Source organism: Strigops habroptila, chromosome 9 (assembly GCF_004027225.2).
Source record: "Strigops habroptila isolate Jane chromosome 9, bStrHab1.2.pri, whole genome shotgun sequence".
In the NCBI taxonomy this organism is placed as follows: Eukaryota; Metazoa; Chordata; class Aves; order Psittaciformes; family Psittacidae; genus Strigops; species Strigops habroptila.
The window spans coordinates 18,579,209-18,605,489 of NC_044285.2; the positions used below are offsets into that span (position 1 = coordinate 18,579,209).

The window sequence follows — 26,281 nt, forward strand, 5'->3', positions numbered from 1 at the left end:
TTACTATTAAAAGCCAAACATTGTATTAAAACTAAATACATATGGGATTAGTTTTCAAAAGATTTGTCTGATATGTAAGAAGGGCACAAACCCCCCCCAAAACATTTGGTGCTAAAGGATTTAGCATGTGTACAGGAAATACTCCACGCTCGCCCAGATTCCTTTCTGTGGATGTATCCAACCCACCAAAGACAGATTCAGCCCACAGTGGAGGATAACCAGAAGTCATTTTGTCACTGGCATCCTGTGGGCTCAGCGCTGTGAGACCAGAGGCGTCTTTCACAAAGGAGAACAAGCGGGTCAGTGGTGGTGCGGGACGTCCCTGGAGATGCATCTTATCTGAATCTGTCAAGAGACAAAGCTGCCATCATTTGTCTGCCAACACTTCATCTGCTGTCACCACACCTCCCTGCGCTGACCCCAGGAGCTCCTGCCACAGTCCTCTGGGAGCAAACGCGTGGCCAGCACGTGTGAGGCAGCCACGTGTGCTGAGGAGCAGGGAGGAAACTGCCCTTGACTGCGCTGATCCAGCCAGGGTAAGAGCTGTGAACAAGATCCCACATAGAAATAACCGGTTCAAAGAACAGCCAGTATTGGGCATTCCGAATATGCTGACACAGACTAACCGTGGGGGTTCCTCTAGGCACAACTTGGCCACACCACCACCTTCGTTCCTTCCGACCAGTTCTTTCCACCTGCACTTCTGAAGTATATGCCTGACATCACTGTGATCTAGAACAGGTAAAGAGATGCCAGAGCTATGGTTGCTCATGTAGTTTTGAGTATAACTTTTGCAGTCAGTGTGACAATCATTCTGTCACAGCTCAGGAAGGCAATGGCAGTTTAGGTCAAGACAGATGCAGGCAAAAGGGAAAACGGGGCAATTAGGGGCTGAGTCACTGACATCTTTTTGGTAATCTCTGCTGCCCGAGCCTGGTGATGAGTTCTGGCTGTGTTAGTGCCTAAGCCCTAGATATTACCTATGTCTTATAGCCTGGAGAAACTAGAATTGCTTGACTTGGTGACCACTGTGTGACCTCACACACTGCCACCATGCACTGAAGATCCATGCAATAGTAAAATCCCATCCTCCCGCTATGAAACAAGATCATCGCTTGAAAGCAAGAGGAGGAGGAAAAAATGAAAAAGAATTCTTAAGGAAACCTAGCATCAGAGAGTAAGATCACAGCAAGGTGACGACCGGCTGGGGACCACAGCACGTGCAACCCTGCGGGGTTACGCCCGGTTGCTGAATACCAACACGGTGTCTTGCCCCGGCTCCCGCATGGCTCTGCAGCAGGTTCAGCTCCCGGGGCACATCTCTGCCCGGCGAGCTTGGCTTGTGCTGGCTCATGCCCTCCGCGGCCGCCCCAGCAGCGGAAGGCAGGACCGCGATGAGCTGCAGCCAAGCGCACAGGAACGCGGGCCTCGTGAAAGCCGTTCCCGCGCGTTGCAGCGCGCCACCGCGAGCCCCGCGGCGCCGCGGGCACGTCCCGCACCCCGTCACGTGTGGCCTCACGCGGCCGGGGCGGCGGCCAATAGGCGGTGCCCGCGGCCCCGCTCCCGCCGGGCCTCGAAGCACTGCCCGGCAGAACAGCTCCGCCCCCCGCTGTGCCCATCACCGGCCTCACAAGTATCGCGAGAGTACGTGGCTCCCCTCACTCGGCCACTTCCGCACACTCCGCGAAAGCCTCGCAAGATCTCGCCTGATTTTCCTCCGCTGAGGAGGAGGAGGCGGTGTGGGTGGGGTTGTTCTCACATCTCGCGAGGCTAGGCGCGGCGCCCGCGGAGGTGGGGCTCGGAGCGCAGTCTCGCGAGAGCTGGGGCCGCCCCGCCCGGGCCCGCTCCCCCCGGCCCCCGCCGCCCGCCCCGCAGCGCTAATATGGTCGCCAGCGATGGACCCTGCCAGGCCAGGTCAGTGTGAGCGCGCCCGCCCCTCGCCGTGCCGCGGCCCCCGCTCCCGGCGCACGCCGCTGCCCGACCCGGCGCGACCCCCGCAGCCCGTGCCCGCCGCCTCGCCCCCTCCGCATCAGCTGGCGGTGGAGCGGCGCCGGCCCGGCCTACCCCGAGCGCGGCCCCGGCGGCCCGAGGCGGTTCACGCCCCCGGCCCGCTGTCCCCTCCCTCGGCGCCGTTGTGTGGCGGCCCTTTGTGCCCGAGCGCTGCCGAGCCGGTGGCGGGTCCCCCCCCGCCACTCGCCGCTCCGGGCCCCCGCTGCCCCCGCCGCGCCAGCCGCTTTGTTCTCGGCTTGGGCTGCGCGGGGCGCCCGGCCGCGGCGCTGCGCCCGTCCCGCCGGGCCTCCCGTTATTCCCAGCCACCGTTCTTGTCCCTCTTTCGGTTCCCTCCGCCGCAAACGCTGCGGCGAGCGAGGGGTGGCGTTACCCACAGCGGGGTGAGGCCTGACCGGTACCCGCCGAGGCCGGGGTCGTGTTCGTTGTGTGGATGTTGGGGTGACGCAGTTTTCTGTCAGCTGCCGGTGGTGGAGCGCTGGCTGTGCGATGGAAGTGTGGCTGTGGTGCGTTGAGATCAAAGCAAACAAAGGGCAAGTGTTGTGCTGCAGATCCAGCGTTTGCTGGCTGTGCTCGGTGATGTCAGAACCAACACCATTTTCCTCGCTGTTTGTCATCTACGGTTTGTTTCCTTAAACTTTTATTAAATGAAGCTCTTTAGGCCTGAGGGACTCTGTCATTGGCACTACCCCTTTAGTTTGCCAGCAATTGAATTAGAATGTTCTTTTTGTGAAGCACTGCTTCTCTGAAGAAGTTATTTATTCTCTCCACCTAGAAGCTGTTATGAGGTTTATTTTTGTCTCTTGTTGGCTTGTCATTAGCCTGGTGCTTGCTGCCTGGTGTTTTCTGCTGTATTAAAACCTGTACCTCTTATCTGAGTTGGTGAGGTGCATTTATCCTGTTTTGCAGATGGTAAACTGAGACAATAAAGGTCAAACGTATTCAGGCGTGTGACTGTGTTGATTACCTGCATGACCTGTGTGTACCTGGTATTACAGATGCTTTTACATTTCGTCTTAGTCACCCATCTACATCATTAGGTGTTCCAATCCATTTAGAAACCTTTTCATGTTCCAGTTCACTTATAGCCCTAGGGGCATGTTATTTTTTGGTAAAATCCAGAATAAAAAGCTGTTGTTATGAGTCCGCTACTAGTGCTCAAACCTTCCATTCTTTCATGGCCGTAACTTTCTTGTTTCTCCCCCGCAGGAAGCCCTTACCAGCCCGTAATTGAAGCATTAGAAAACTATCCACAGAAGAAGTTCTACAATGTCTCAAAGCTCGGAGGCGCCAAGTATGGTAATGATGCTTTCTGGGTGGTTGTAGTTTGGATGGTACCAGCAGTAAACATGCACCACGTACTGCTGTGAAATGGTAGGAGATGCAACCACCAATATGGGAATTCTTAATGGATGTATTTGAAAGCTGCTCATTTTCTGGTCTTACTGCTTGATGAAGTTGGTAGGGGGCAATACTTGTAGCCTTTTCTCAGTAAGGGAGAAAGTGCAGGTGCTACTGGAGTTGTCAGCAGTACTCCAGATCAGAATAATTTGTCTTTTGGAAAAAGTGAAGTGACAGCACTTCAAAAATAGATATGGTTTTTACCATCATTTTGTACTGCTGGTTGGTGTTCTCGTTTCCCCTCACCAGCAATTTCACATAGTGGGTAACTGCGAGTTTACTTGAACATTGCTTCTATTGCAGTTGCTGCAGAAAGGTGAGTTTCTGTGGTGTTTATACAGTTGCTTCATCTCAGCATGTCATTAATATGTAACAACACGGAGTGGTACGTGCCAAAAAGACTTTTATTGGGTCTGTGTGTCTGGGTCCCTACTGGAAAAATACAAAGCATGTTCTTGTGTGATGGGGATGACTGCAGATGGAGACAGCTACAGATCAGTGTCAGCTGGAACAGCCTTACTCCTGCAGATAGTCGAAACATACTTTCATTATTCTCTCCCTTTGCCTTCACGTTAAACTCCTGAAGTACTGCGGTACATATTAAAGCTATTTGGGATTATTTATTTCAGTTTTGTAAGGTCTGATTTACTCTCCTATATTCACGGAATTTGGGATGTATTTCTTAATTAAAAAATTACCTGTGGATAGTTCACTTAAAACTCATATTTGACAGCAGTAAGTGCTCCTCTATTGTTTGAAGTGAAGAGAGAAGAGAACTTGTGCTGGAACTTCTGTGCAACAGCCATGTGCATAGTTCTGCTTGCAATAATGAAGTTAAACTTTCCAATAATCATGCGAGTGGCTTTGCCCAGGAAGAAGCAGTAGTGTGGTAGTAACAGAACCATTCTGTTCTACAACAGCTTTTTGAACAGCCTTGTGACGGGAGTGGAAATGCATAGAGAAGATAGAACTTTCTGCTAAGACATGCCATAAAGCTTGAAGCAGCAGCAGATGTTCCTGAAGAGGTTTGGAGAAGGAATTTAGGGAATCTAAATAGACTAGGCTGAGAGTGTCTTTGCCTTCCAATAGAAACTTGTGTGCAGAAGTTGGAAGCCTCGTATTAACTACTATTAGCAAGATGTTAAATAAAACATAGACACTGTATGGGACAGCACTGATGGGCAAATCCAGCATCTGGAATTGCTCATTGCATTTGTTGCTGGAACAATAATTTGGGGTTTTACCTCTTTGCCCTTTGCCTTGAGGCTTCTGACTATAATCTGACAATAAGGGCCTGTTTAAATTAATCAGATTCCAAATGTAAAAGGTAATTGATTTACTTGCCTGTTTACTAGGGAGAATCTGATTTTCTAGTGTTTAAAATAGTATTCAGTTATGGGGACAATGGTAGCTAGAACAAACTCAGAATGATTTAGGGCAGAGGAGGCATCTGGAGAGCTAGTCCAGCTGCTTGCTGGGACTGGAGTGAACTTGAAGAGCCTTTCTCAGCTGAGCTCTGCAAATCTGCATGGATGGAGATTCAACTCCCTTTCCTGATCCTGTGCTTAACCACCGCCTCTGTGAACTTCTTTTTGCTTGTATGCAGTCACAGTGTCCCTTTCTGCAGCTTCTGACTTTATTTTTGTCCTTTCACTTTGTGCTTCTGAGAAGCCAGGTCAGGCCTCCCCTTCTCTGCAGTTCCTGTTGGGTTGCGGGTGGCTACAGTTAGTTCACTACAGCTTTCTGTCTGGGTGAGCAAACCCAGGTCTCCCAGCTGCTCCTCTGTCAAGTACAGCAGTCCTGAAGACCCTTTGCTGGATGTGATCTGATTTCTTGAGATCTGCTTCTGGAGAGGCCCAAAATTAGGCACAACATTGCAGGTGTGAGCTTGCTAGTGCCTAATGGAGAGAGGTAGTCGCTTCTCCATAGCTGCTGGCTGCTAAGCAGCCCTTTGGACACTTAGGTTTATAATTCTAAGGATGCACTACATACTACTTGTAATGCAAGAAAAGGCATAATAATTTTCTTCTGGTAACTTGGTTTTTAAACCAAGTGAGTGGTGGCATTACAGCTTATTAGACATGGTTTTGATAACATTCTTACATTGAGTGATTTGTCTAATGAAACAACAACGGGTAATATCTGAGAGACATCCAGAGAGAACAGGGTCAGTAAATCCTGTATTAACAGTTTGTGATCAAACCTGTGGGTTAGGTTGAGACCACCAAATCTTAACTTTTTTGCTAAAGCCTGACCTGAATTGTTTCACCCTCTTCTTACAACTAGTTTTTAACATTTCTCACTGTTCCCAAAGTCATTTGTCTGCTTGCATGGTGCTGTGGAAATAATGGGATTTGGAGAGAAATCAATACTGATTTTTTTATTGCTGTTAGCAGTGAGTAGTAGCACTGCTGCTTTTTTTTCCTCCCACTTCTTTCATTCTCATGTCCAGTTCCCTAATTTTTTAGCAGAAAACAGCAGAAAGCTGTTTCTAGTCAATACCTTAATCCAGATCAGTAACAAACTGAAGTTGTATTGGGTGAAATGTTGTCATTTTTTATATTTTATGAAATGGGTTTAATTTTAGGGCGTGTGGCAGAATAGTTTCTGGTCTTAATATCACTGTTTATTTAAAAACATAATCTGACATCGGATGCTTTTGGCTTTATCTCAAGTAACAAAAGGGTGAAATTCACAGTTGAAAAAATACTTATTAATAATCTAATTGTTGTTGCTTCCCCACCACCACCTCTGATCAGTAATCCCAGCTCTAGATTCCTTGCATCCCTCTCCTGCCAGCATAGCATACCTTCTTAAATGTCACTGCCTTAACACAGTGTGGTCAAGCCATTGGTATCTTCCATTCCAATCCCATATGATAACTCAGCCTCTGCAATGTATGTTCCATATTGTGTAATGAAGATCAAACCCCAAGGCAACTGGAAGAGCAGGCTCCGGGAGCTCTCATCCTTCCAGTCCCTAGCAAAGTGGAATTCTTTAGAACATTGGGATTGTAATTGTTAAAGGACTACCGAAGCTGAAGGTGTTGCACTAACTGAGCTCCTTTGTTTTGCCCTAGATTCTCTGCCTTATTCCATACGAGTGCTGTTTGAATCCAGTGTCCGTAACTGTGATGGCTTCTTAGTGAAAGAAACAGATGCTATGAACATCTTAGACTGGAAGACAAAACAGAATAATGTTGAAGTGCCCTTCTGTCCTGCCAGAGTTGTTCTTCAAGACTTCACGTAAGTGTGTGTGTGCTGGAACCACTGACACAACCCCTGCAGCCTCGCTGGCTTGTATGTATAATTCCTTGCCTTGAAAATAACTAGCACCAAAGCATCAGTAGGAACCTGTGCACTGCTTCACAGTGCTCCTCGTGCTAATGCCATGTGATGTAAGTGTAGGAGTTCCACAGGGTATCCTGGTTTCAGCACAGGTTGGCGAGGCTGAAGCTGTTGGCCTACAAGGAGCACTGTATAGGATAAGAGCCAAAACACAAATGGAAGTGGTGACATTTTGGCTGCAGGCAGATGGCTGACAGTTCACTGAAATACATGAGATAACTGCAGATTAAATATTGCTTACTCTACAAGTGTATGTAATCCAATTGAATCCATGAATAATACATAGATTTAAAAAAAAGTCTCTTAGGATATTAACTTTCTTGGTGATTTGAGTATGGCATAGCTGAAAGGGCAGTCCTTCAGCAATTTGCAAATATTAAATCTAAACTGGTTTGCTGACTCATATATTTATCAAGAAGTGAGAGAATTAAAAAAGGAATTGTGGTATTACTAAAAATTAGGTAACCTCTGCTTAGCAGGCAAAGTCAGGAACATTTATACAGTACTGTGGCATATAAGCATTGTCCTCAGTTTTGTACTTCAGGTGCACTTTATTTAGTAGCAACAAGAATTTTTTTGTCCAGTACTACGAGCTTCAGAAATGGCTTTGTAAGGAAGGTGTTAAATGTATCACGCACTCATTGTTTGCATAGCAAGGTTCTATTGTAAAGGTAGTAAGTATCTAAATATCAGGTCTGTAGTAAAGTACCATGATACTTCAGAAGTATAGCAAGTCAAAAGAGGAGTGTAATCCTCTTTGAGGTGTTACTGTGCTCTTGTTGGGTATGTTATATTCAAACCTGCTGTTGTTTTTTGTGAACAAGTACCAAGTCTTAACTTAAATGTTTCAAGTTCTTTAGAATTTAGAGATTAGAATAGTAGGGGTTTATTATTGCAGTAGAACTTGGGTAGATCTAGACTTAAAAAGAAGCTGGTGTATTTTAGTGAGTTGATGTCCTGTGTTGTTATACTATTTGGTTTTTCCATCTGTTAGTGGAATTCCAGCAATGGTGGATTTTGCTGCCATGAGGGAAGCTGTGAGAAATGCTGGAGGAGATCCTGCGAAAGTCAATCCTGCCTGCCCAACTGATCTCACTGTTGACCACTCTCTGCAGATTGATTTCAGCAAATGGTAACGTACCTCACTTTTTTTTGGATGAACTATGTGTGTTTGTGTGATACTGAAGTACAAAGTCACTCTGGTCTTGGTACTGCCCCATCAAATCACTTGTCCTGTGTGGATCCCTGAAGCTAGACCTGATGGTGTCTGAAAGAGGGCTGGATAAAAATGGATGAAGTAACACTCCTGAAGGAGAGAAAGGTGAGGGCTTACAGCTGAAGCCATCTGACAACCCAAATTCTGGGCAAGAGATTGCTGCAATAACTGGTTCTGACATGGTTTCCAGAAAATAATATGTCTGAAGAGAATGAGGCAGAGGGAGTTTGTAGTTTTGCTTTACCCTGTTTTTACTGTTAGTGTTAAATCCTTCTTTTTTCAAATGTGACTGCCTTGTCACAGCTCCAGAGAATGGCTTATAATCCTGTGGGACATACTGAAAGGCTGTCATTTCAGCCCATAGCTTAGGACTGATTTTACTTTTCTTACAGGCCTGGATTTTACCACAGATTAAAAAAAGCTGCAGATAGTTGCAGAGAGAGAAGTGTAATTGTAGGAGCCTGGAGAAGTATTGGGAATGGAAACATGGTTTTCATTGTTCTGACAGGCAGTAATGTGATGAAAACAGCCTGGGGCTGCCTTTTGCTGGAAGCATAATACTGCAGAAGAGGAAAAACTTGTGTTCTGCTCAGTGTTTGCTGAAGCAAATGCTAAGTAAATAATGCAGCTCCCCTCCATCTTCTCCCCACCCCTCCAACGTGGAGCCTTGCAGACTCATGCAGAATTGTGTCAATTGCTCAAGCTCTTTGGGAATTCTAACAGTTCAGTGGGAACAAGCCTGTGGCGAAGTGGCCATGGGTGTACGAGTTGTTTGTGTGGACCTTCCAAACACAGAGGATTTCAGTTTGGTTAGGATTAGAAGAATGAAGAGCAAGAAGCTGCAGCTCGTTTTTGTTTCCTACATGTTATTTCCATTGTGTGCTTGGTCCACCCTCATGTCTGGAGGGACAGCTGATTCGATTGCAATGAGGCTTGCCTAAAATTCTCAGAAAGACCAAGTGCTGGCAAGAGGTCTCAACGTGCTGCTTTGTAATGATAAATCCGGCCTCTGTAGTTTCCCTGTTGGAAAGCATGCAGGATCTTGGCAGCTGCTGCCCTATGATAAGAAACCCTTTGCTACAGGATGGTTTGTGCTGCTTTTATGTAGCTTCCATCTCTGGCTGATCAGAGGAGGCTGGTGGACTAGGCTGGGATTTAGGCCATGCAATATCCTGCAGTTGGATAACTAAGTATCTTTCTCATGTTTCTAAAGCAGCAGCTTTAATTATGAATCCTTGAATTTGTGAATATTGAGAGGTAAAAAGTAATTCATTTTTCACAAGAAGCTTTCTTTGCTCTCATGCAAAGACTGAATATTGTACAAAGAGAAGGTAGCATGCTCTATGGACTTGAGTTTTTAAAAACCCCAACTTTCCTGTCTTCTGACTTGAATAGTATATCAAATTTATCTGAGCCTTTGAGAATTTGTATAAAAAGCCTAATTAAATAATGAAGTTCCATTTCTTTCCTTGAGAAAGCCTTGCCTGCAATCATTCCTCTGTGGATTTAACAGAACATGTACGGCACCATCTTAAAAAGAAACATGTTCAGCAAGTCCACCACTTGGATGATGATGCTCTACCTACCTTGAAAGGTTAAAACCCTGAGCATAGCCTTTGCAGCACTGCTTGTAAAGATCTCTGGTCTGCTGTGAAGGAGTTAATCTGGTGTTAATCTTTCAGACAATCCAGTTCTGTTCACTTACTTATTACCAGACTGTTATTTAACTGAGCTTATCCCATGGTAGTTTACTTTGCAACGGGGTTATTGTAAAATAACAACTTTTTTTTGACAGATAATATTTTGCGTTGGGAGGCATTGCAAAAGACAAAGGAAAAGAAAAACAAAGAAGGAAAAGGAGCAAAATTCCTGAAGTCTAAACTGTTCTTGTGTTCGCTGTTGCAGTGCAATCCAGAACGCTCCGAACCCTGGAGGTGGCGATGCGCAGAAGCCGGTGGCAAAGCTGTCCCCGCTGAAGGCGCAGCCTCGGAAGGTGCCCTGCAGGGGTCAGGCCGGCTGCAGGGGGCCCTGTGGCGCCGGGGAGGCCGCTCGCAACCCGGGACAGTTCTCTGCGCAGATTGAGAACACGCCGATCCTGTGTCCGTTCCATCTCCAGCCCGTGCCTGAGTACGAAACCCTCCTTGTAATTATTTGTCCCCTTCTGTGGTGGTAAACACTGCCTGTGGCAGTTCAGAGGTGGGATTGGCTTCTAAACACCCTTCTAGACTCTCTTCACATGTGTCACAGACAGGTTTCAGCATCTAGAAGCAGGTCTGATGTAGCAGATTGGAGTTAGTTGACAATAATTATCTTTTGTGTTTTGCAAGAAGGGCTTTACTAAACTTGGTGCAGGTGGCCAGCTCTGTGGCTCATGGCTGTGATTTGTAAATTCAATTTGAAGTCTTCCCTCCTTTCTTTACAGGGACAGAAAAGCATTGGGGCAATCCTCTGGCTGCTACAAAGTAAACATCAATGAATAAATCTTGAAGATTGATTTACTTCTGAAAGTAATTTTTAAATTGTTCTATGGGAACTTTTCAAAAGCTTCTGGCTGTTAAGACCTAAGAACTAGAACTAGCCTGTGCATCATCCCCCAGCTTCTATGGAATCTCACAGTCCCTCTGCCCTGGAGTTGAAATTCAATGAGTATCCTGCCTGTATGTAGTGGCCCAGGGGAACTTCATCTATCGGCCTTCTCCAGGTTTCCTATATTATTAACAGGTCATTGTGTACCATTCCATCTATGACAATTACATGTCATAATCCTCCTCTTTCAGCTGCACCTCTTTTGTCTGCTGGCCTGCTCAGATCCCTATCTTCCTGTGCTGGACAGGTGCTGCATTTAAAAACTGATCAAATCTCTATCCCACAGTGACAGGATGCTGATTGTCTTGGTGGTTTTATAGATATGCAGATACTCCTGCTCAGTACAGGTGTGGGAATGCAGCATCAGAATCTTTGCAGCAGTATTGATGATTCCAGCAGCAAAGCAGCAGTGGTGTTAATTAAGCTGCAGTGTGAATGATGACTGTCCCTCAGGGCTTTGCAAAGCAGGATAGCCACTAACCTTCTGTCACTGCAGAGAGGGAAGGGACATGATGTAAAATACACCTCTAGAAAAATGAGGACTTCCTTCCTAGTATTTCCTTCCTTGTCCACCCTCTTCAAGCAGAGGTTATTCCTCTTAAATTGTGGATTGCTCCTTTATAACGAGTATCAGTATCGTAATAAATAACACATACTAAGAAAAGATGGTTCATTTTATGAGACTGTACTGATGAGTGCTTGTGAAGAAAAAACTGACTTGGAGGCCAAAAATACAGGAATGGAGGATAGTTACAATTGCCCTGATGCTCTGCTCAGTTGCCTAAGGGCCAGTACTGAACAGAGTATGTTTTTATGTGAACTAGTGACCATCTTAGTTCTTTACTCTATTGAATTTGCAACCTCTAAGACTTCTGATCAGGGGAAAAAAGCTTCTGTGCATTGAAGTATGTGCTTGGTATAGATCTCTTAAAACAAGTATTTTTGAGATCAAATGCTTTAGGCAAACTGTAGCCAGAATAAACATGCTCTCAAGCACAGCACAGATGAAATCAGTTATTCTTCACTGTTCACAGAAATCTTGCTGCAAGGAAGGAATTATCTTTGTTCAAATAAATTACTTCAAATTGTGCTGCAGCCTTATGTGAGTCTTTCATCAAACAAGCAAAACCAACAACTTGTTTGTCTGTAATTTGATATAAGTTATGACAGTGCTTGTAAATTTTATACCTTCCTAGGCCTGAGACAGTATTGAAAAATCAAGAGATGGAATTTGGCAGAAACAGAGAGAGGCTTCAATTTTTTAAGGTATGTCTGTACCTGTGGGCTTTGTATTGTGTTGTGGTTATCTGAAGAGCTTGCTCCATTTATCTACCAGTGTTCATGTTCAGATGATAAATGTAGTAATTTGGAAGTGTCAGACTCTCAAATCTGAATTTAGTAAGGGAACAGAAGATTGGCTAATAACACGGTTTGTGACTTTGAATTTAAAAACCATTAGGCAGCAGCAGCTCTAAAGCTTGGTGTCTCTTAAAGGAGAGATAGTCTTTCATAATTCTAACTGGAAAAAGTTCTGCATTGATTTAGTTCTTGTCAGTATTAAGGTAGTGGACAAGGTAGGTATTTATGAAGCATTAGTGTTTTTAATGCTTTTTTGTGAGCTCCATGCCTTTGGTCCCATCCATACTTCTGTTACAAATCTTACTGGGGTTGGAGATGTTGAAAGGAGGCCATGTAGAGACATTGCTGCTTTCAGAGGAGGCAACAGTGACAGTAAACTTGCTTTTGGTGCAGATCTTGCGTGGTGAACATTGGCCTCTTTGTTGCTAGCCAGGGGTCTGCAACATCAGCGTTTCATTCTCATCCACTGATTTCACATGGTTTAGGTATCCAGTGAAACAACCTTTTCATACGGGTGGACTGGGAGGTTTCTTTTACATTATTAAAGAGGGAAACTGCCACACTGAATCTCGTTCCAAGTTTCCATGTTAGCTTTTTTTAAATTGAGCATCCTGAGTTCAAGACACTTTTCTAAATTGAAGTCTCACCCAGGAGCATAAAACCTAAACTAAATCCTGCTATAAATACAAGTGGTTATGTTCTGTTGTCGAAATACTAGTCTTAGCTGGGCAGGTGATCAGTTGTGTGAACTGGAAGGTAAGAGATTTATGCAGCCCAGCTGTGGAAAGGTAAGTATGAATTATTGATTCAGTCTTCAGCAGGAAATGAATGCTTGGTGGTGATGATGAAGAATGTTCCAAGTCCCAGGGGATCGTGTACCTCTATTTGATAAATGAGCAAAAGCCACTTGCATAAATAGCAAGTGCTGCGTTCTTGCATATTAGTCTTGTTTTTTCAGTTATGTTCTAAGAATTTAATATATGTTTGGAATAATGGAATTCCTTTCCATTCTTTCCCCCCCCCCCCCCCCTCTAATTTGGAAAAACTACAGTGGAGTTCCAAGGTTTTCAAGAATGTTTCCATAATCCCACCTGAGACTGGAATGGCGCACCAAGTTAACTTGGAATATTTGTCCAGAGTTGTTTTTGAAGTTAAAGATTTCCTATATCCCGATAGCGTGGTTGGCACCGATTCTCATACAACCATGGTAAATGGCTTGGGTATCTTGGGCTGGGGTAAGTATGCTAAGAGTAACTTGGTAGCCCTTTGAAGTGTCCTAAAGCATTACTGACAAAGTGTTCTTTCCACTGGATGTCTCTATCTCAAGCGTAACAAACTCTGTCTTGAATTATTGTTCAGAATGCTTTTTGTCTAAAAGTAATCCCAGCTAACATTTTTTTTCCATTGAAAAACTGCTCTTTGTCAATTTCAAGAGAAAATAGCCAAAACCCAATTGATACTCAACTAAGTGCTGTTAGTACACGCATTATAATATCTGTATGAAGGTTTCCCTTGGAAAGTTAATTTTTGATGTAAAGTATTCTCTGGTTGAGGGTGAAGTCTAACTTCAGCACTAGTCTTGCTTCATTTTATTTTTAATGTATAAACATTGAATAGAACTTGTGCATTTCTTGCTGTAGCCTGGTTGCAGATAAGTGATGCACTTGACTCATAAGAGAGAAGCAGCAGTGTTTATTGTCACAAGCCTTTAGGCTTAATAGGAAGATGCTTATTAGAGTTTTAGGACCCCAGCATATTTAGTGTCAAGCTGCTTTTCATCAGCTTAAGTAACCAATATTCCTCTTCCAGGTGTTGGAGGCATTGAAACAGAAGCAGTGATGCTGGGCATGCCGCTTACTCTCACTTTGCCCGAGGTTGTTGGGTGTGAACTGACAGGCACAGCCAGCCCGCTTGCTACATCCATAGATATTGTTGTGAGCATTACAAAGGTAAGAGTTTGATGCCTTTTCAAACAAAGCAAAGCGTGTTGCCAGTTCTGCCAGTGGTGTCTGACAACTGAATTAAATGCTGGGGATAGCTTTAATTATGGCAGTGTAGAGAGGTACAAGTAATCTCCAACCATTTTTATTTAATAGTCCTCCAAAGTAATGTGTTTAGGGGTTGGGTTTTTTTTCCCCTCTATAGTGTTTTATTTACAGGCCCTCTTTTAGTAAAGAATGTATTAAAAAAGCCCCAGTATGTGTGCAGGGCTGGGGCAGGGAAGAGAAGTCCTGTTTTTCCTTTTTGTCCTGCTGACAGCATGTGGCCTTCTTCCCTAGATTAGAAACTTTCCCTGAAAACCCTTTTTGTTCCAAAATACTCCTGCAAGACACAAGGTCTGTCTGTGGCTGTGAGCTGGTACAGCTCCAGAACCTGTTTTGTGAAGATGGGTTTTTGCCAGGGTGGTGCAGGCTGCTGCTGTTGTGGTGGGTGAAGAGCATCAAAGCACTGAAGAGCTGCAAATGCTTTGGAAACTCCATTCTTCTTGCTGGCATGATGCCTGAGGATCTATCTGCTCTCCACTAGGAAATGCACAGAACTTGTTTGCAGATGGAGGTGTGGTGTAGGTGCTTAGAACCCAGTATGTTAATGGGGCTTGGGTTTTGTTGCAGACATGGGCCTTAAGGTTCAGCTTTTTGTTTTCAATGTTTATGACTGGCTAGTTGCAAATTGTTGTAACAAGCATTTCTTGCAGTGTACCTCTTCCCGTAACAAATATCATTGTGTCCTCTCTTAAACAGCATCTTAAGCAAGCTGATGTCGCTGGAAAATTTGTTGAGTTTTTTGGGAGCGGAGTTTCCCAGCTGTCTGTAGCAGACCGAACCACAATAGCAAATATGTGTCCTGAATATGGTGCTATTCTGAGCTTTTTCCCTGTTGATAATGTGACGCTGAAGCACTTAAAGCATACAGGTAAGGTGAACTTAAAGCAGTGATTTATTGTCTCCGTGTTTCAGATACGTGGCAATGCATTTTTTGCTTGAAACGTCATAGTTCTTAAACAGGGATTATCTGCAGAATTCTGACGTGGATTTGATGTCTAAAATTGTGCTGTACAGTAACAGGCTGTGACATGGGCTATGCTTCGCTTAACTCTTATCCAGTAGAATCTCCTGCATCTGAGTAATACCCACCACAAAACTTGTGCCATAAGATTTACTGCTGGCTAGTTCTGTGGGACACTTAGCGCATGGCATTTGAGTCTGAGTTACATGCCTGCAGCTGTTTTCTAATGTGGCTTATTTTGTCTCTGTGTATCCCATGTATCGAAGTGGGGCTGTAGTTTTTGTGTGCACAGCACTGGCCTGGGCATAGCTGGCTGCACTTGAGGTTTGTGGCTGGTCCATTTGTCTAACACCTGGTTTACTAACATCATGTCATTTTTCAATATCCAGAGTCACGTTTTGAAAAGCATGTGTAAATCTTTAAAAGAAAAGAAAATTCTCATTACAGTATGTACTATATTGTATATAGTATATAAAATATATATTATCTATATACTATATATATAGTAAGACAGTTCTCATTTATATTTTGAAAAGTGTATGGAATATAAGTCTTCTCAATATGAAATGAATCCCTTAACCACCTGTAGAGTCCCTACAAAATCACAATCTAAAGTGGTTACAAGAACCTAAGTGGAAAAAACCCAAATCACAACACATTTCCATTTTTTTTCCACATTTTTTTTCCCCTTTCAAGAGCATTATTTCATTGACCTGTCAAGCTAAACTCAAAGGGTGTCAATTTGTTACCAAACTGTCACAAAGTGAGAAAGCTGCAGGGTGACAGATATCAAAAAACCCTCATTCACATTAGTGAGCTTTTCTGAAACTGAAATCTGTCACTTGGAAATAGGAGTTAAACATTTTTAATTGCACAGCAAACATGTTTTGTCTGCTCAGGGCAGCACAAATGCAACAGTTTCTAATGATAGCCACTAATACTGCCTATTGCCAACTGAGCACATGATCTGTATTAAACAAGTAAATCTTAATGGAGAAAAGCTTTATGAACGTCAGGGACAAATGTGTAAATTTAGAGTTACACCTGCTGGAGTTGGAGCAGCTTATTTTGTTCCTTGATATAAGAAGGAAAGTTAAGCTAATTGTGCATAATTCTTGAATAGCTCCTGGGGGTTACTAGTGGGAGTGGAAGTGGTGTCCTTGGAAAAAAGTGCTTGGGATGATATGCTGAAAGTCCAAATTTCTGCGAATTGTTTGCTTGGTTTATTTATGGTTTTTTAATATGACTTTTCTCATGTTTGAAATAACCTTCTCAAGGTTTTGACAAGGCCAAGCTTGAGGTCATGGAAGCGTATCTTAAAGCTGTGAAGTTATTTAGGAGTGATGAGAGTTCTTCCAGAGAACCTGAGTATTCCCAGGTATGCTTGAAAGGACTTGGGTTTGTATGTGATTCCCATAATGAATAACTACTGCTGACTTAGCAAATTTGTCTCCTTCTGTAATTTTTATTGCTTTAATAAAAGCTGCATTTAATAAGTCACAATTTTGAGAAGCAGCGTATGTTGCAAAATATAGAGGGGCTGGGAGAAAGAAGGGAAGCACAATACAGTTAATGTCAACTAACAGATGCAGAATTCCTGCCAGTCCTGAGTGGTGAGATAAGTCTTACAGATGGTAGAAAAGTCAGGGGTAGTATTAAAATGTTTTGAGTGAGTAGGGTAGCCCTTTACAGTGGGTGGGCTTGAAAATGGGAGCCCAGAGATTTCATGTCTCACAACACTCAAATTTTAAGTAAAATAGGTCCTGGATATCTCGAGTTTACTCAGTGTGCTGTTGGGCTGGGATTGATGATGCATGTTTTTTCTTTGTTTCTTGTATTTTGTAGGTTGTGCAAATTAGTTTAAGTTCTATAATTCCATATGTCAGTGGCCCCAAGAGGTCCCAAGACAGAGTGGCTGTTAATAACATGAAAAGTGACTTCCAAGCTTGCTTAAATGAAAAGGTTTGTACACCTGATGTACTCTTCAAAAGGTACTTCCTATGACCTATGTGAATGAAATTTGTTGCTTACTCCTTGCATACCAGCTGAGCTGTCCTGATGAGTAGATAAACAGCTTATCCAACGATATTATTCTTGCTTGACAAATGTCCTGAGGATAGTAGCTGGTAAATCATAGGTGTGTTCATCAGGAACATGAACTTAGGAAAATCCTCAATTTCACTATTTAGATCGCTAAGGAGAAGAAACCTTTAAGTGATAAATAGAATCATAAATGTTTGGGTTGGAAAGGACCTTAAGATCATCTAGTTCCAACCCCTCTGCCATGGGGTTTATAGCATAAATAGCACAAAATAGCATAAGCTTGAGAAACATTTACTCATTTCTAGAGTTTTTTTAATGGCTGTATTTTACTTACATTCCGAAACAGAATTAGCATAAGAAAAGAGAAGTCATCATAGCTTAAGGGTGATGCCTAAAGACTGCCATGATCTGTATCTAATTGGTGTTCTGGGTTCTTAAGTTAGCAAATGATTTTTCCTCTCAACTTGACTTCCTTGAGGAAATGTGTTTACTCTGAAGGTGGTATTTTTGGTTAGGGATATGCATAAGTAGCTGAGAATGCAGCTGATACAGGAATGCCTCTTCATTTTTAGTGTTTATGACGAACTTGAAGACTGGCAGCAGTATTAGAAATATACACAGTTAGACACTGTAAAAATAGTTGCTGTTGGTTTGAATATTTCTGGCTTGTAAGGAGATGTATAATACAGAATGATCAGTTGTGCTCAGAGAAATGATAACTGATCACAGATCACAGCGTGGTTGAGGTGGAAAGGGACCTTTGGGGGATGACTGTGTGCTGAAGAGCTGAGGGTATGCAATGTTATTGACCTAACTTACTTTTAGGTATCATCCTCTTCCAATAAAAATCCTAGGTATTCCTCTAATTCAGAAACAAATATTGTGTAGAAGTAGACATGTACTCGTCAGGGATTGTTCTTTCCTGGTTAGCAAGAAACGTGTGGGATCAGCCATGCATTGACTGGCATTTGTTTGCAATTGTTGCAAAGGTAAAGCAATTATGAATAAAAAAGGATGAGACCAGTGTCTGTATGGAGAGAGGTGTGAACTGAGTGTGGCTTTTAAAATCTCTTCAGGGGGTTCCTAGTGGGACAGCTGAGTGTTACCTTAAAGTGAGGGTTCACTTGATCATGCTGTAAATATCATACTTCCTGTGCTGTAGTAACTGCTAATGTGTGTGGTTTTTTTCATCCAGTCTGGTGTTAAAGGCTTTCAGATTGCAGTTGAGAAACAGAATGACATTGTACCTGTTCAGTATGAAGGAAATGAATACAAGCTATCTCACGGCTGCATTGTCATTGCTGCAGTAATCAGCTGTACAAACAATTGTAATCCATCTGTCATGCTTGCTGCAGGTACGTTAGTGACTGCCTGGATGGTGCCTCTGTGATTACACAGCCTTTACCTTCACTTGTGCAGGTTCTTTAATGATTTGACCTAAAGGTTTGACACTAAACTTTTAGCTTTAACCTTGTATGTTCTGGAGATTATGTAATGAAAATTACTTTTCAATAATACAATCTTAAGATTTGTGACATAAACCGGTGTTAATGATAGTAATGACAAAATATTTATGTTGGGTAGTATTTCAGCAGGTCACCAGTGTCAGGGCTGTCTTCAGATGGATGCACAATTGATGCAGGAGTTGCTGGGCAGTCGGTCTGTGCTGTAGTCACAAGTTAAGGAGCATGTGCCGTACCTCTGCAAGCTGTCCCAGAACAGCTACTCCTCTGTCAGACCCTGCTTGCTTATTTTGAGGGCTTCTGGGGCAAGGCAAGCTTCCTTTTGAGGCTGTGTGGCCTGTGTAGAAGAATAATAAATGGATTTGCGCTGCCAACTAGAACATGGGAAAGAGAGTTCTTTCTTACAGAAAAGAAAGTGGACATTGACATTATAGGAATGGGAACAAAAACCTGAATCATTGTTATGAGTTAAGAAACTTTATTCAGGCAAATAGTTGCTTTAATAATAAACTGAAGGTCTACTGATCCTCTGGGGGGTTTATGCTTAATTTAAGGTAACATAAAGATGTTCTTTTAAGGGATATACTAAATATAAGCTTTTTTTTGTAGGACTTCTGGCCAAAAAGGCTGTTGAAGCTGGCCTAGTGGTTAAGCCCTACATAAGAACAAGTTTATCACCAGGCAGTGGAATGGTTACACATTACCTCAGTTCAAGTGGAGTATTGCCATACCTCAGTAAGCTTGGGTAAGTTGTGACTCCCACTTCATTTGTCACTTCAGGACAATAGCACACAGGGGGTTTGTACAGGCTGATAAATATGGTGGTTGTTCATTTTGGGTAGCTAATTCTGAACTTACTAGATTGTCATTTTAACTACTTGCTGGCTTAAAGTTGTATTTTATTCCCACCTTACAATTGACTGTGTAGCTCTCTACCTCCTCGGACCTTTGTTTTTTCAGTAGTGACCTACTTAATTGTAAGTGTCTTACAGGAAAGGATGCACTTGTTGATGTATGTTAAAAGTGGAACCTGGGTGTAAATTTATTGGGACAATCTGTATTAGTCTTTTCTTAACGCTGCTGCTGTTGTGGGTTGCTTGGCCTGGTTTTGGTTGCTTTGTAGCAGTAACTAGAGTATGTGCATAATTCTGTAATGGTGCCCAGCTGTGTTCTGTGAGGAATATTACTGCCTTTGCTTTGCTGTTAGTTATGGAACTAACAACATCTAGAGATACTTTATTTGACTTATCTTGATTGATTGCAAAAATGTTGCCTTCTATCCTCCTGCTTGCATCAGTGAGATGTGGTGTCTGGTGCTAACGTCCTAAAAAGTCTTAATTGTCAAAGAAAAAAATTGTCTTAGTGATGGCTAATGAAAGAAAAGCTACTTTGCTAACAAACTGCTTGTAATCATTTAATGTGTTACTTGATTGTTCTTTTCCATTCCAATGTAGGTTTGAGGTTGTCGGTTATGGGTGTTCGACCTGTGTTGGAAACACTGCCCCCTTGCCAGAAGCCATCAGGAATGCAATCAAGCAGGTAAAGCTCTAAGGCTTGTTGAGTACAGAAATGCAGTTCTCACCAAGTGCAAAATATACTTTATTGTTGGTTTGGACTTTGCATGATGTTTTAGCACATCTGCATGTCAGAAACCATGGTAATTCATTGCTGTGTAAAGTAAATGTAATAGTATTTGTAGCATACGGATCTAAATTACAAGATAAATACATAGGATTAATGTTATGGAGGAAGCAATATGTAGATTTTGTTTTGTAAATGGGTTTTAAAGAGCTATGTGCTCGAGTGATTTTAACCAGCAGTGTCTAAACAGCTGCAGCATCCTTCTGCTGTGAAGAAGGAAAAAAGAATACAAGAAATAAAATACAAGGGAGGAGTTCAGTGAAGTGGTCAGAGGGTCAAGAGTGAAAAGGAAGAGAAGGAGGAAGGGTGGTGGGAGAGCAAAATGCCTTTCAATTGAAGTGTTAGAATAAATAGTTGAAGTGGAACGCTAAAAGCACATTTGATTTAGTCAACAAAAAATAGCATAAACTGTTGAAGTACTGCAAAGTCCTATAGAAAAACATCCATGGCTCTTCCTCTCAGGGGGATATAATTGCCTGCGGAGTGTTGTCTGGAACAAAGAACTTTGAAGGACGTCTCTGTGACTGTGTCCGTGCCAACTACCTTGCTTCTCCACCGCTAGTAGTTGCTTATGCTATTGCAGGCACGGTCAGAATAGACTTTGAAACTGAGCCTTTGGGTAAGTATTTCCTTACATCTATTTCTGCATCTAATGCATATGTAGAAGAGGTTTCTGCATCTAATACATATTCGGAAGAGGTTCCTTCACATGCATTTTGGAATGAAGAGAAAGCACAGTTGTGTTTTGGTGTTGCTCCTAGCTAAAACAAAGCATCCACTTAACTGATGAAATTCTTTGCATATCTGGTACCATCTCTGAATACCTGAATATAGACATATTTGTATTCTAATAGAAATATTAAGTCTAATATTCTTCACAATTACTATTCTGTTAAATCTTCCGCAGGCACTGGGTTCAATGGCGAAAGCATTTACCTACGAGATATTTGGCCTACCCGGAAAGAACTTCATGCTGTGGAGGAGGAGTGTGTGATATCAGCTATGTTTAAGGAGTTGAAAGAGAAAATGGAGGCAAGAATGGTCTTTTGTTCTACATAACTTAAAGATTGCATTTCATTGTAGCTTTGTAGTATCTTCCAGCTGAATCGGATTGGTTTGTCAGTCCTTTCCCTTACTGTAAAGGAGGACTAAACTGAGATGGGTACTTGTAATAAATACTGATTGTTAAGTAATATCCACTGAGGTAACTTGCAGTACAGGATAGAAATGAAAAAGAAAACCACCAGTAAGTCTTCGGTTTCAGAATGTAAAAATTATAAACCTATTTCTCTGTTCTTTTTGGTTACTTTTTTTTGTAGAAGGGAAACAAACGATGGAATCTACTGGAAGCACCTGAATCGACTTTATTTCCCTGGGATTTAAAATCTACTTATATCAGATGTCCTTCCTTTTTTGATAAACTTGTAAGTACATTGGATCTATCCACCAGATGATATGCATTACATTTAAGTATCAGAATAGCTATTCCAGTAAAGCTTCGCTGTTCGAGTGACTAATTTGATTATCACTAATATTTCTCAGTCTTTAAATACTGTTTGGATCTCTGGAACAAGTGGAGCCTGTACATCAGTGTGCCTTCATATACTGCAGCTATGGCTTATGCATATAAGGATCTTGTAAGAAAAATATATCTTACATTTTTGTTGTTGTCTGTCTGTCCTTTCCCTCCCTCCCCGGCCCCTTCCTTTTCAGGCCAAAGAACCAGTTTCACCACAACCGATTGAAAATGCCCATGTCTTGCTCTATCTGGGAGATTCGGTAACTACAGATCACATATCCCCTGCTGGAAGCATTGCAAGGAGTAGTGCTGCTGCGAAGTATCTGACCAACAAAGGGTAAGGACTTCTCATATTAACAGCTCTATATCAGAGCGCTGCTTCCCATGCCAAATAATTGATCAGCACTATTGCTTTTCCTTTTATGCCTGACTGCATAAAGTGGAGATTGTACGTGGATAAGCAAAATAGTAACTGTTGCTGGTGTCTGTAAGTTCGAAAAAGAATGAAACCAGGTTTTCTAAATGAAAGTGACTGGTGCTGTAACTCACCTCTGCATCAGTGGGCATCCTGCAGCAGAAATTCCACTGAAATTCCAAAAGACACAGAACACAAAGTGCTGAGCTGCTGCTGAATGGTTCGGAAATTAGATTGTTGCATTATATTGCAAAGGTGTGTAATTATTGCAGTATCAGTGAAGCATGACAAATAATAGCCTGTGGTGTGGACTCCTCTGTAACTATTGCCTTCAGTCTGAATGAGAAGTATTATGAGAAACAGAGTTGGACTTAATGGGCCTGTAATCCCAGGATGGTCATTTGATTTAGGAGTAAAGCTCTCATTTTGGTAAAATGCTTGTTAATAAATATGCTGGTAGCGCTAAGAGGATTAGTAAACAGGCTTATTTCTTGGAACAGTCTCACCATAATTCTCATGTAGTTTGTACTGTACTGCTTGTAGCACTCCATAAAAAAAGTCATAAAAAATTAATGTAAAATTGCAGTTTTCTTCGTGAATAATGTAGGAATGGTTTACACATTTGGCTCATGATTTATTATAACTGCATTTGTTGGACAAATAGTTCTTTACGTCTTGCACTGAAAACTAAGAGATGCTGCAATAATGATTATAAAAATCATAATATCATTGTAAACCAGATTGTCTTTAATTGATTCCCTTTTAAATATTATTCTTATTCTAGACTCACACCTCGGGAATTCAACTCTTACGGAGCTCGAAGAGGTAACGATGCTGTGATGACAAGAGGTACCTTTGCAAATATCAAGCTTCTGAATAAGTTCATAGGAAAACCAGCTCCCAAAACAGTTCATTTCCCATCAGGACAAACGGTAAAGATGTGTGTGTTTACAGAGTGACTCTGAACCTGTGCAGCAGGTTTTCAGCTCACTCACTGTTTCACTTGCTTCCTCCACAGCTAGATGTGTTTGAAGCAGCAGAGCTCTACCAGAAAGAAGGCATCCCCGTAATTATTCTGGCAGGAAAGAAGTATGGACTGGGTAGCTCAAGAGACTGGGCTGCAAAAGGGCCTTTTTTACTGGTACTGCTGGTTTGTTTGGCTTTGGGGTGTGTCTTTGTGTTATCTGGAAATATCTGAAAACAGATTGTTTAGTTTTGGGCATAAATGTGTTCAGAAACTGTCCTCAATGCTGAAAATAATATCACATTTTGGTTTTAAGACTTCTCAATAATGTCTTTGCTAGAACCCTCATAGAAGAGAATCTATAAATCTGAATTTCCTAATTAACTTACTGTTTTAGACTCCAGACATAGAGATAAATTGTTCTGTATCTAGTGATGACCTCCGTTTGGTCTCTGTGGGGTACTACATATCCAGCTATTGGAGACTGATTTCCACTAGTGCTCAGAATATATTCTGAGTCAGTCATTTATTCATGTGGAGTAATGGAAGCAATTGCATTTGGCCTGGGACCTTCCACCTGCTAACCACAGCATGGTCACTGTCTGTTGTAAAACTCCATCTCATGCTGTATGGGCTTGCTCTGGTTCATTTCCTTTCATGTAGCTGTACAGCTAAAAAGTGTTACCTACTTACTTATGTATAGAACTCATACAAAGCACTGCTTTACTATTCAGTTTGAATTGCAAGATTAAGAATTGCAAGGACATAATGTGTATTTGAAGCTTACTTCTGCATTTTGCTGACTATTGTACTGAAATACAAAATCGCTTGTATTTTTTGCAGGGTGTTAAAGCTGTCCTGGCTGAAAGCTATGAGAAGGTTCATAAAAGCCAGTTGATTGGGATTGGCATAGCTCCACTTCAGTTTCTTCCTGGGGAAAATCCAAGTACTTTGGGTCTCACTGGCAGAGAGCAATTTTCTATATTGTTCCCTCCAGAGCTGTCGCCTGGAATGACTTTGGATATTAGGGTATCTTTGCAATATTTCTTTCATTTCTCTTTTGAATGTACTGACAATTGAAAGCACAGAAAGAAGTTAATCTTGATGATGGAAAGCAGGATAAAACCCCAGAACTTAATTCTCTTTGCCAGCAAGCTTATAGTAGGTTGCTGTGGTTATTGAAGTCGCCCAAAGTATTGCAACCTGAAATCCTTGATTGTTCTTTGGGCTGTGGTTTCCCCCCTCACAGACACCGTGTAAGGGTAGAATTGAGTCTTGTGTCTCATTCAGGTCCTTTTTAAGACGTGGATGTGACTATTTGAGAGAGGCTTCAGCTTTCCATTCTGTGTAAGAGACCCATAGTAACCCATGCTATGCCCATAGTAACATGCTTTGTGCCATCTTAGGGAAATGGCTTTGCCTTTATCACCAGCAGGTACGTAGCATGCTCCCAGCTGGATCTACACCGTGGAGTAAAATGGGCCTTCATTCTGTTCCCAGCAGTGTCTCTGATCTGCAGTGGCAGAATTTGCTTGCCTTGATCAAAATGTGGGGTTAGAATGTTAACTGAGAAATGAGCAAAGGGAATTGAAAACAAAACTCTTAACTGGTTTCTCTTTTTTGCTTTTCTTTTGAAGACAAGCACTGGAAAAGTATTCAGCGTGATTGCCTTGTTTGAAAACAACATGGAGATAACTTTATACAAGTATGGTGGAAGTCTGAACTTTGTGGCTCGAAGATTCTTATAGTAGACTGACTGACTGATATGGGTACCTTGCATAACTGGTAATGCTGAAAATGCCTTGTGTGAACCCAGGAATCTGTACTGTGGAACTGCAAACAGTCCTAGTGTGCTCAAAGTTACTTCGTCCATGGATGTAAAAGATTGTGAATCATTGTTACTGCAACAAGATCCTTCCTGATTTTAAATAATATTCTAATGGTGCTATTAAACATTGCTAAAATCAACATGTGTGTTGTGGCAGAGAGAGCTGTAAGTATGGAGGGGATGTTTTATCAGACCATTTTGTAAATAAACGATGCAAAATCTGAACCTGATCGTGCTGAAGGTTATTATGTCAGGAGACTTTGTGCAGTTGTTTCCGCTCAGTTCTTGCACCTGTAAATCTGTGTACTGCTCTGTGTGATGGTTGTAGGGTAGCAGATGGTATGGAATGGTAAAGGCCACATATAATTTCATTATTATTATTTATTTTGCATCCAGAGCTTAAAACAGACCCTCAGTTTTGAACTTGCTCTATAGGTTATGGATGTTCAAAAAAGCAGTCCACATGAGGCCTCTGGTATCCTGTACTGCAGATCAGGACTTCCTTACCTTTAGTATGGGATTATATTTCATCTGAACCCAGATGTAAAACTGCTCACGCTATGAAATATTGTGTGCTTAGAAGTATGGCAAACATCTCTGCATTCAACAACATGCTCACAGTTACTTTGCTCACGCCAGTTAAATGTAGCACCCCGGCCTTTGGGAAGCTGCAGTGTCCGATTGAAGCTTGTCCCACCTACTTCAAGGGATGCAGTTTGTCCTTTGTGACACCAGTTGTTACGGTGCTGTTTGCAGTATCATTAAACAAAGTTCCTCCCCTTAGGATTTTAACTTTTAAAAATGTTTAAAAACATTAGGACTGTTTAAATTCTTGTGCTTTAAATACGACCCATGTCTAAAAAGTTGTACTTGTCAGATGTTATAGTCAAGGCAGCCATTCTGCCTTTTAATGCTTTCTCATCTGCTGTTTACAGCTTTTCCAAACAAGCATCAAATTCCCCTGCTGAAATCCCAGAACACTGAACAAACCTGGCTCTTGTGCCATTGCAGCTTCCCTAAATGTAATTGTCAGCACACTGATGGGAAAAGCTCTGTTCCATGTTGAATACTGACAGAAGATGCACAGTTTCTGCACAAGTGCTTGTTTTACCACTTAACTAAGCATTAACAGCTTCTAATCTGCCCAAGTGAGTCTTCCCTGTTTATGTGTTCCTGTATCTTGAAAAGCTTCATAACACCACTTAGGGTTTGCATAGAGATTAATTTCTTTTGAAGGACAAAGCTGCAGTAACTTGACAAGAAAGGGTCAAGGTTTTGCTTTAAGATCTGTTGTTCTTGATAAACATTGTCTTAAATATCAAAACTTTTGAGAGGACTGTATTAGCTTTACTACATCTGCTTCCAGTTTATAACCAGACACTAAGGCAGTTGACTTGTAAACCTGACAGATGCACCATTCAAATCTTCAAATAGTGTGTTTCTGACTTTCCTTTAAAAAACCCCAACCCTGGCATAATTATATCAT

The 26,281-nt window shown here is 42.2% G+C and overlaps 1 protein-coding gene and 1 long non-coding RNA gene across 6 annotated transcripts; one reads left to right on the top strand and one right to left on the bottom strand.

The window, feature by feature from the left end:
* Positions 1–1,119, bottom strand: LOC115612486. Its single transcript, XR_003993037.1, has 2 exons — positions 627–1,119; positions 1–345 (listed from the first exon to the last, which is right to left on the bottom strand). It is a non-coding gene; the product is annotated as an uncharacterized LOC115612486 (long non-coding RNA).
* Positions 1,120–1,807: 688 nt separating this feature from the next.
* Positions 1,808–25,020, top strand: IREB2 (iron responsive element binding protein 2). Of its 5 annotated transcripts, none has more exons than XM_030496742.1 (22): positions 1,808–1,914; positions 3,217–3,306; positions 6,488–6,653; positions 7,750–7,887; positions 9,877–10,098; positions 11,754–11,823; positions 12,968–13,151; positions 13,726–13,865; positions 14,658–14,829; positions 16,200–16,300; positions 16,768–16,884; positions 18,161–18,320; positions 19,038–19,173; positions 19,883–19,967; positions 20,532–20,688; positions 20,977–21,101; positions 21,389–21,493; positions 21,783–21,925; positions 22,788–22,935; positions 23,022–23,144; positions 23,811–23,996; positions 24,605–25,020. In XM_030496742.1, the coding sequence occupies exons 1-22, from the start codon at positions 1,896–1,898 to the stop codon at positions 24,713–24,715; spliced, it is 2,898 nt and encodes a 965-aa protein (XP_030352602.1). In that variant the 5' UTR covers positions 1,808–1,895; the 3' UTR covers positions 24,716–25,020. The 5 variants fall into 5 exon arrangements, with proteins under 5 accessions (XP_030352602.1, XP_030352604.1, XP_030352605.1 ...); XM_030496745.1 differs by having other exon boundaries at positions 1,824–1,914; positions 3,217–3,381; XM_030496744.1 differs by lacking the exon at positions 16,768–16,884.
* Positions 25,021–26,281: the final 1,261 nt, after the last annotated feature.